Source organism: Vanacampus margaritifer, chromosome 5, assembly GCF_051991255.1.
Source record: "Vanacampus margaritifer isolate UIUO_Vmar chromosome 5, RoL_Vmar_1.0, whole genome shotgun sequence".
Classification (NCBI taxonomy): domain Eukaryota; kingdom Metazoa; phylum Chordata; class Actinopteri; order Syngnathiformes; family Syngnathidae; genus Vanacampus; species Vanacampus margaritifer.
This window is the reverse complement of record NC_135436.1, coordinates 4,051,417-4,062,500: the sequence shown is the minus strand read 5'-3', so window position 1 is coordinate 4,062,500 and position 11,084 is coordinate 4,051,417. Positions and strand designations below refer to the sequence as shown.

Below are 11,084 nucleotides of genomic sequence, written 5' to 3'. Positions count from 1 at the left end.
TTGTCCCTAGGTGTGATTGTGACTAGGGATGGTTGTTCGTCTCTGTGTGCTCTGCGATTGGCTGGCAACCAGTTCAGCGTGTACCCCGCCTACTGAATGAAGCCAGCTGGGATAGGATCCAGCGGCCTCCGCAACCCTTGTGAGGACAACCAGTTAAGAAAATGGATGGTTGGAATTTTCAAGTTATTCATTCTTCATTCAGAGGCTGTCTGTTCTCATGTGCTATCAAAGGTTTGTTGAGTTTATGCAATATATTAACAAGAGGTGTCAGGCGATTACAATTTTTAATTGTAATTCATCGTATGACTTCAATAATTAACTCACAATTTTTTAACATTTTATATCTAAATTTACGATAAAATGTACAATAAAATATTTTTTTGCTAATTTTTCATACTTAACATAGAAGTGGGAAGAAATGGTAACCTAATAGAAATATGGTTGCATTTATTAGTCATTGATACAGTAATTTTGTAATTCATAAAAAATGTTTAAATGAGAAATATGCATTGTACTGTAAAAAACTATTTGTGTTTGTCTTTTTTCTGTCACTACAAGTATATGGCATAATGGCGTTTTTAAGAAAATGGTGACAGTTCAGTGCAATGCTTTTATTTTGTTAAGTTCAATACGGATGCGCAACGTAAAATTATGCAACTCTACTGCATACGAATCAGAAGGGATCGGTGTGTTCTTTTCATATTAAGAGCTTTCTAATTTTCAATATGAAGTAACTTGTGAACTTCTGCAGCCAGTCGCCGTTAATATATGTATTATTATTTAATTTATTACAGCTAAATTGTGTCATAGTGACTCCTTTACACAACGTTGAACGCTTTTATTTTGTTAAATTCTCGGATGTGCACTCTAAAGTGATGCCGCTTTATTGCAAGCGAACCAGAGCAAGATATCAATGTGTTACACACTTGAGCTATTTTCTGGATTTGCTGAATAAAATACGCCTCACATCAAAAGATCAAGTGGCTTAGATCACTCCAAGTGACAAGACGGCATCCATTCGGTTCTTGGCTCTCACTGGGTTGAGAGTGCCCATGGACTCCTCTTGGAGAGCTGTAGCAGCCTAGCTCGGTGCTAATCCTTAACCGGTGCTACAGAGTGCGTTCTGTCAAAAGCAGGGAACCAGTGGTAGTGTTGCAGAGACCAAATGGCTCCTCCACTCGAACATTCTGCCCCTTAAACATTGTGTACTTTAGCACCAGTGCAGTACAGAGCATTTCTATTGGGTATTTTTGACATGGACGTGTCTGCTGCGTCACAACTGGAATTCCTTTAGTAGAGGCTTTCCAAATAAGGGGCAGTCGTTAATTGAGCGTTAAAAAAATATTTGTGCCGTTTGAAATTTGGAAGCTACACGGACGGTCCGCACGTAAAACATGGCGGACGTGCAAAAGCTGTCGTAAACAACAGTGTTTTCTACTTCACGATTATTTGTTTTCATTTATTTGGTTAAATGCATGAAGATTATTCACCCTCAATTGTTATATAGTGATGTGAATTCCGGCTCTTTTTAGGGAACCGGTTATTTTGGTTTAATAATAATAATAATAATAACAACTAGAAAAATTCCCACGGAAATTTTGAATGGGACTGCTGACTCTTTGGTAATGAGCTGAACAGTTTAAAATTTAAACCACTGGAATCGGTCAAGAAATGTGGAAGTTAACCATAATGAACATCAACTAAAAGTATCTCACTGTCCCTGAAAATGTATTTCAAAAAATGTAAATGAGCTGAACAGTTTAAAATTTAAATGACTGGAATCGGTCAAGAAATGTGGAAGTTAACCATAATCTAAAAATATGTCACTGTCACTTTAAGAGCGCACATACATTTTTGACTTGGAGCCGTCACGCGCCCCACATTCCATTGAGATTGCATGAGAGAAGCACCCCTTCAACAAAAGCCTCTCACGACTTAACGGTTGAAGATACAGATTCAAGAAATGACTCGTTAGAACGGCAAGGGTTTGGGGAACACGAGCATGTTCTCATTTTCTTATTCGGATAAAAAATGACTAAATGAGAGCAGGTTGAAAACTTATGATTTATCAGAAATGGAGAGAGGAAGGCGCCTGAAATTAACATGGCAGAGATAGGCGAGTTGGTCCGACTTGTCCGAGCTTAAAGGGAAAATAAAGGTACTTAATGACACCTTAGCCAAATGAAAGTTAGTTTGTCTGAAATAAGACACTCGTGACTACAAAATGTGAGAATTTGACGTCTAGTGAGCAAAGATTGTGGCCATGGTGACGAATTGAAGTGACGTCACGCACCCACATTGTATTGAGATTGAATGAGAGACGCACACCTCAAAGAACAGCCTCCCACGACTTAACTCTTCAAGATACAGATTCAAGAAATGGCTCGTTAGAACGGCAAGGGTTTGGGGAACACGAGCATGTTCTCATTTTTTAATCGGATGAAAAATGACCAAATGAGAGCAGGTTGAAAACTTATGATTTATCAGAAATGAAGAGGAAAAAGTCGCCCAAATTAACATGGGAGAGATAGGCGAGAGAGTCCAACTTCTACTCGCTTAAAGGGAAAATAAAGGTACTAAATGACACCTTAGCCAAATAAAAGTTAGTTTTTTCTTTCCATTTCCCATTCATTCCAATGGCACTTTTTGGGGTAGTTTTTGGGGTATTGCGTCGCCATGGTAAGTGGGAATTCCTACAAAAATAATGCCGCACCGAGTCCGATCGAGCCGCATCGTTTGATACCTCATTTGTCCCGGTGCGATCTACGGTACGGGCCGCATTTAAGCGGAAAAATCGGTGGAAGATGATATAATAACTAGAAAAATTCCCGCGGAAATTTTGAATGGGACTGCTGACTCTTTGGTAATGAGCTGAACAGTTTAAAATTTAAACCACTGGAATTGGTCAAGAAATGTGGAAGTTAACCATAATGAACATCAACTAAAAGTATCTCACTGTCCCTGAAAATGTATTTCAAAAAATGTAAATGAGCTGAACAGTTTAAAATTTAAATGACTGGAATCGGTCAAGAAATGTGGAAGTTAACCATAATCTAAAAATATGTCACTGTCACTTTAAGAGCGCACATACATTTTTGACTTGGAGCCGTCACGCGCCCCACATTCCATTGAGATTGCATGAGAGAAGCACCCCTTCAACAAAAGCCTCTCACGACTTAACGGTTGAAGATACAGATTCAAGAAATGGCTCGTTAGAACGGCAAGGGTTTGGGGAACACGAGCATGTTCTCATTTTCTTAATCGGATAAAAAATGACCAAATGAGAGCAGGTTGAAAACTTTTGATTTATCAGAAATGGAGAGAGGAAGGCGCCTGAAATTAACATGGCAGAGATAGGCGAGTTGGTCCGACTTGTCCGAGCTTAAAGGGAAAATAAAGGTACTAAATGACACCTTAGCCAAATGAAAGTTAGTTTGTCTGAAAGAAGACACTCGTGACTACAAAATGTGAGAATTTGACATCTAGTGAGCAAAGATTGTGGCCATGGTGACGAGTTGAAGTGAAACTTTTGCAAATAGAAGTAGACTTTTCTTTTTTCCCGCCACTCTAAAGTTAATTGGTCAACAGAGTGCGGTAGAAGCCTAATTCACTCACTGTCTTTGAACCCGCACAGAGGGGAGAGCTTTCATTCCTTAAAAAAGATTTCGACACTGAGCTAAAGATGGGAAAAATTCCTACAAAATGAGCTAAAATTGGTATCGGTCGGATAACGTATGCGCGCGCAGCGTGTCTTGGAAAAAGGTGCTTGATGTGTGATCTTCTCTTCCCTTTTCCCATTCATTCCCAATGGGGAGTTAATTTGGGAGTTTGTTGGGAATAGCGTCGCCATGGTAACTGGGAATTCTTAGAAAAATAATAGCGCAGCGAGTCAGATCGAGCCGCATTTGTGCCGGTGCGATCTACGGTACGGGCCGCATTTTAGCGGAAAAATCGTGGAAGATAATATAATAATAACACCAATAATAAACCACTGTCCTAGGTAGAATAACAATATGTGCCTGCTGGAGCGGCTGCTTGCGAAGCAGTCCCATAATAATAACTAGAAAAATTCCAGCGGAAATTTTGAATGGGACTGCTGACTCTTTGGTAATGAGCTGAACAGTTTAAAATTCAAACCACTGGAATCGGTCAAGAAATGTGGAAGTTAACTATAATCAACATCAACTAAAAGTATCTTACTGTCCCTTTAAGAAACATGCACATTCACGCACGCACATTTGACTTGGAGACGTCACGCGCCCCACATTCCATTGAGATTGCATGAGAGAAGCACCCCTTGAACAAAAGCCTCTCACGACTTAACGGTTGAAGATACAGATTCAAGAAATGGATCGTTAGAACGGCAAGGGTTTGGGGAACACGAGCATGTTTTCATTTTTTTAATCGGATGAAAAATGACCAAATGAGAGCAGGTTGAAAACTTATGATTTATCCGAAATGAAGAGCGAAAGGCGCCTGAATTTAACATGTAAAAGGCAGGCGAATTAGTCCGACTTTTCCTGCTTAAGGTGAAAATAAAGGTACTAAATGACACCTTAGCCAAATAAAAGTTAGTTTGTCTGAAAGAAGACACTCGTGACTACAAAATGTGAGAATTTGATGTCTAGTGAGCAAAGATTGTGGCCATGGTGACGAGTTGAAGTGACGTCACGCACCCACATTGCATTGAGATTGAATGAGAGACGCACACCTCAAAGAAGAGCCTCTCACGACTTAACGGTTGAAGATACAGATTCAAGAAATGGCTCGTTAGAACGGCAAGGGTTTGGGGAACACGAGCATGTTCTCATTTTCTTAATCGGATAAAAAAATGACCAAATGAGAGCAGGTTGAAAACTTATGATTTATCAGAAATGGAGAGAGGAAGGCGCCTGAAATTAACATGGCAGAGATAGGCGAGTTGGTCCGACTTGTCCGAGCTTAAAGGGAAAATAAAGGTACTAAATGACACCTTAGCCAAATAAAAGTTAGTTTGTCTGAAAGAAGACACTCGTGACTACAAAATGTGAGAATTTGACGTCTAGTGACAAAAGATTGTGGCCATGGTGACGAGTTGAAGTGAAATTTTTTCAAATACATTATTTGGTTCCCGGTACTGGATGGCTAATTAGCCAACAGAGTGTGTGAGAAAGCTAATTCACTGTCACTGTCTTTGAACCCGCACAGGGGGGGGAGCTTTCATTCCTTAAAAAAGATTTCGACACTGAGCTAAAGATGGGAAAAATTCCTACAAAATGAGCTAAAATTCGTATCGGTCGGATAACGTATGCGCGCACAGCGCGTGTCTTGGAAAAAGGTGCTTGATGTGTGATCTTCTCTTCCCTTTTCCCATTCATTCCCAATGGGGAGTTAATTTGGGAGTTTTTTGGGAATAGCGTCACCATGGTAACTGGGAATTCTTAGAAAAATAATAGCGCAGCGAGTCAGATCGAGCCGCATCGTTTGATACCTCATTTGTGCCGGTGCGATGTACGGTACGGGCCGCATTTTAGCGGAAAAATCGCTGGAATAATAAAAAAAAATAAAAATAAATAAACCACTGTCCTAGGTAGGATAACAATATGTACCTGCTTGCTCCGCAAGCAGTCCCATAATAATAATAAGCCCATTTTTCTAGGAATAGTAATATGTGCTGCTTGCTACGCTCAGCAGTCCCATAATGAATGGCTCTTTAGATTTTTTGTCGCTTAAATAAATATATTACCAGCAACAATTTAAAACTATGCGCAATATGAATTACTAATGTGAAAAAATTGCAGTGCCTCAAAAGTGCCTCAACTTTGAGGGGCTGATCCTACTTCTTCTTCTTCTCATGTGCTGCTGTAAATTGTTTGTACAGCCTCCCCGATATGAAATTTTAGTCTTGCAGACTTTACACTCTGCCTTAGTTTTGTCAGTTGTTGTATTGAAATGTGTCCATATATTGCTGCGTTTTCTCTTGTCACTCATTTTTAAACTGTTTTTTTTTACCTTTCCGTTTATACAAGCGCTCTCCTCCTTTCTCTCGTCTCCTCCCTCCCGTGTGTGTGACTGCTTGCAGCGTGTTGTCGTGTGCCCGGCCCCCCCACTGCTGCTCAGCGCTGAGCGCAGACACAGAGACGTCACACACACATACTCACCAATCAAATGCGGCTTTAGAGAGAAAAAAAAGAGAGAGGGAAAAAAAAGAGAGAGAGGGAAAAAAAAGCGGCTCCCAGTCAGGAGCCGGCTCCCGTCGTTCACGTCAAAGATCCGGCTCTCAGAGCCGGTTCATTCGCGACCGACACATCACTATTGTTAATGTCATTAGCTTGTTGAAAAAAAAAAAAAAAAAAAGCTTGTTGAAAAAAAGAAAATAACAATAATACTGTATTGTTTTATACTTCTATTGTGGTAAAGTCTTGTTCATACGCCCTACACGCTCTTCACTGCCTCCTGTCGTCTGGGAGGCCACCTCATTTCCGCACAGAGCATTTATGCGTCAAGCATACTCCAACCGTAAGTCCTTTCATGAGGGAAATGGAACACCTATCAGCGAGCACAGCTTTTGCCTGATCAGTAAAGGTAATGTACCAGGAAAGGCAAGGCAAGGCAGTTCTATTTCTATAGCACATTTCATGCACAAGACAATGTCCTTGAAAGGAAGGAAGGATGTAGCCAGGTATTGCTCACTTACAAAGAAAATAATGCTGAATGAAGGTAAATATTCCTTGGAGACCTACGCCATTTTTAAATGATGGGTCAGGGGTGACCATAATTCTCTGAGGAGCTTCACTGAAGCTGAGTTTTAAGTATCACTGATTGTTTCACACACACACCTAGCTTGTGAGTTCGTTTTTCAACTTGGAGGTTAATGTATATTGTTAAAACACTCACACACAGTACCCAATCAGGTTTTGATTATGTGCATGTTTATTTCTTAATCTACTTGGGAAGTTAAAAAGGCAAAACTCCAATTACTGTGTCAGGAAAAAGGAACAAGACAGACATAAAAAGTTAAAATAAGCAAAGAAAAATCAGCTAAAGAGGAATGGTCATTGTGAGGGAGCTGTCCACCCTTCTTCACTGAAAAGGGGTGATTGGAACACTTGCATGGAGGCACACTCATGTGAATGCAGGCCTGGGGCTTCATGTACTAAGACTTGCATGGTTTTCATAAAACACGCCGTACGTCCATATCCAGAAACTGTCGCACGCATAAAAAAATTCAGATGTACGAATCTGTACGTACGTACGAATCCAAGCACATTTCTTTCATACATCTCAATCAATGCGGAAATGTTAGAGTACCAGACTCCTCCCTCTCCACGCCCATACATAAATATGCAAATTAGTACAAACAGGCCTTGCGGGTGGGAATGATTACGATGCATGATAAGATAATCACATTATAAAGCATGAGGCGCAAATGAAAAAAAAACAATGTGAGCTGGAGACAATTGTAAACAAAGTAGAGGCCCGAAAAACTATGATTTTTGTCTTCGGAAGTCAATAACAACCTCTTTGATGAAAGTGCCGTCGGAGTATCACGGCCATCGCCGGCAGAATGCTGAAGGGGCATCAAATTGTGATCGTGACGCAGAGCACTGCAATGTACGTTGATGGCAGATGTTGGTTGGTTATGTCACCTCTATAAGCATTAAACACATAAACAGCTACTGTTGGCCATAGTTGACGTAGAAAAAAGAACAGCAGCCAAATGGGCGCCACAAAGAGGAGGCAATGTCGTTTGCTCTAAATGAATTTCTTATGGAAGCAGGGCGACGAGGTGAAAACCGCCTGCCGTCCTCACACTGGGAAACAAGTGACATTTGTGCATGTGAAATTTGGTGCTCGTTCACGTAGATGTGCACGTGAAGGCCTGTGACGCGATATTAGAAAGTAGAAAAATGAACGCAGGGCATGCTACACAGTGCACTATCCAGAAAAATGTGTCCGACTAAATCATTTTGCATGATACTTCACGCAATGACTTGCGTGACGTCAACAAAAATGCATGGGAGCCTGTTGGTTTGAGGGTTAATTTGTCCGGTAAGTTTTCTTTAGCGTTTTTCTAACAATTAAAAAAAGCAAATGTATGCAGTATTAGTGACTTTTGGTACATCTTATACGTTATATTGTGAAACTTGTTTTGAAAAACATAGAATACAACTGGAATCACAAAATCACATAAAAAGTACGTTGACCTGAGATTTGTTGATGACGTGGTTGGCCTCTAGTTGAATAGAAAATTTCACCCCAAGTTCCGAAGAGAAGGATCCCATTGGTGACAGTGTCCCTGATGTCAAAACAATGCTGTGCACTGTCCCACTTAAGTCAGTAAAGGCCTAAAAAAAGACACAATACACACAACAGGTTTAAACTGATTACTTCATACATACATACATCCTGTCTTCGGGTAGTAGGCGGGGAACACCATCAAGTGGTTGCCAGCCTAACGCAGGGCGCACACACAGACCTAGGTACAATTCAGTTGTTCAATTAACCTATCATTCTTTTTTTTTTATGTATAAGAAAACCTGAGTACCGGGAGAGAATCCATGAACATGCAAACTCTACCCAGGAAGGACAGAACCCAAATTCAATCTCACAACCTCTGCAATGGGAGTTGTCCACTATACTCTGATTATTGCATTTCATATCTTATTTTAAATTCTACTCAGTGCTCCAGCCATTACTGTATATTGTAGTCATTACCATCATTTTTTAAAAGGCACTGCCAAATTGGCTACCATGCTACACAAATTTGAGGCTATGCTGATACACATAAAACCAATCAATGATGAGGCCCACATGCAATGAGCAGAGCACTGCCTTTGGTAGCTTCTCAGTTTTGTAGGTTTTCAACAAAAGCTTAATCGAGGCAACTAGACTTTTAAACTTTTTAATCTTTAATCTAAAAAGAATGATTAATTCTACATTTTGGTGCATTCTAATTATTATGTCCATAGTGGTTACGTCCCTCTGAAGGGGCCATGCGAGTCCTTTGCTAAATTCAGACTCAAAGTGGAGTGAGCATTCCACCTCACTTTACTCGCTGGAGTTAGATCGCGGGCGTTTGTACAACATGGCTGCTTCATTCATTTGCGCACAACGAAGCAGGGGTGGGGTATCGTTTGGTAGAAAACCACAGGTGCCGGTATGAAAATAAAATTATTGAGGTAAAGTCTATTCATTTCAATAATTTGTTTCACAAAGTGAAAATTTATGTTCCATTAGTTCACGACATGAAGAGAGTCAAAGCTGTCAACTGATCACCACCTGGTGGTGTGTTGGCTCTAAGGGTCGGGAAAAATGCCGGTCTGACCTGGCAGACACAAACATATTGTGAGGGTTTGCTGGGAAGGACTGGCAGAATCCCCCGTCAGAGAGCGTTTGAAAACCCACCTCCAGCAGAACTTGCAGGGGGCATTGAGTCTGATTGTTGAGGTCGCCAATCGTTGCTGTGGCCATAAGGTGCTCAGTGCCTTTCGTGGCGGCAATCCCTGAATCCACTGGTGGACACCAGCAGTAAGGCATGCCGTCAAGATGAAGAAGGAGTCTTATCTGGCCTTCTTGGCTTGTGGGACTCTGGAGGAAGCCGACGGGTACTGGTTGGCCAAGCAGAACACTGCTTCGGCAGTCGTTGAGGCAAAAACATCGGGCATGAGAGGAGTTTAGCAAAGCCATGGAAAACGACTTCCAGACCACTTCAAGGATATTCTGGTCCACCACCCGGCATCTCAGGAGGGGGAAGCAGTTGACCAGTGAGTACAGTGGAAATGGGGCACTGCTGACCTCGGATAGGGACGCCGTCAGTCGGTGAGGAGAATGCTTTTAAGACTGCTTTTATTCCACCGACACACCTTAAAGGAAGCAGTCTGGTGTGCTTTCATATTTATGGGGTATATATAAATATGTATATATATACAGATATATATCTAAATGTGTGTATATATATATATATATATATATATATATATATATATATATATATATATATATATATATATATATATATATATGTATATAGATATAGATATATATCTAAATGTGTGTATATATATACAGATATATATCTAAATGTGTGTATATATATACAGATATATATCTAAATGTGTGTGTGTATATATATATATAGATATATATATATACATACACACATATATATATATATACATACACACATACATTTATATATATACATATACATATACATACTTACAGGTGAAATCCACAGCTTTTTAACTGGCAATCTGTGCAGTTTACCGCTACACATGTAGGCATTTTGCAGCGAAATGCGTACACCAAGAAACGTTTCTTGGGAGTCCCAAGATGGCGGCCCCGCGGCTTCAAAAGTCTCGACCTATGGCCTCTCCGTGGATGGGGCGCCTCGTGGGAGCTCCCTGCCCTGCCACGACCCAGAGCCGCAAGGTCAGGGAGGCGGCTGGCGGTTGTTTGGTTGCGACGGAGCGGCGGCGTGGCGAGCTGTGTGCCGGTGGTTCCCGCCGGCGGCTCAAGATGAGAGGCCTAACTGTCGCACCTCCGGGTGCCTCCACCTTGCTCGCCGCCGCCTCGTTTCGTCGTCCTCTTTCCCCACGTCACCTCAACCTGATCCAGGCCGGGCCGCGAGAAGTGGGGACGCCTCGGAACCCTACCCACAGCCGCCGGGTACGCAACTCTCTCCGGGCGGCGTTCAAAGCTGAGCCCTGTGTTGTTGGAAGCCCGCTAAATGGCTCATCTTGCGCCACACTTGAGCAAAAATAACCGGTGCTGTTGAATGGCTGGGGTTATTTAATCCTGATATTTAAAAATCGTAAAACCGATTAATTGCTGCACCCCTACCTACCAATCTGCTTGGCTGCTCGCATGAGTTTCACTCCTCGTCAGTTGACATGGTTTAGCTATGTATGAATTCAATCATTTCAAAAGTAAAAATAGATTCATTAAATTGAAGATGATCCCCGTTTGGATTACAAACCACATTGTATAACTAATGTTGCCGACATGCAGACCGACCCGTTTGCCGGAGCTGGTCACATATTTGTAATAAAAATAAAAATCAATGGATTCTGAAAAATTACTTTAGTAATGTGACCATTTAG

The 11,084-nt window shown here is 41.3% G+C and overlaps 1 protein-coding gene across 7 annotated transcripts in view; it reads right to left on the bottom strand.

Moving 5' to 3' along the window:
• Positions 1–11,084, bottom strand: part of brip1 (BRCA1 interacting helicase 1) — a 113,125-nt gene that overhangs the window by 24,552 nt on the left and 77,489 nt on the right. For all 7 annotated transcript variants that reach the window (XM_077566681.1, XM_077566680.1, XM_077566682.1 and 4 more), the window contains one exon: positions 8,187–8,327. In XM_077566681.1, the coding sequence (XP_077422807.1) occupies positions 8,187–8,327 (141 nt within the window). The remainder of the gene's footprint in view (positions 1–8,186; positions 8,328–11,084) is intronic.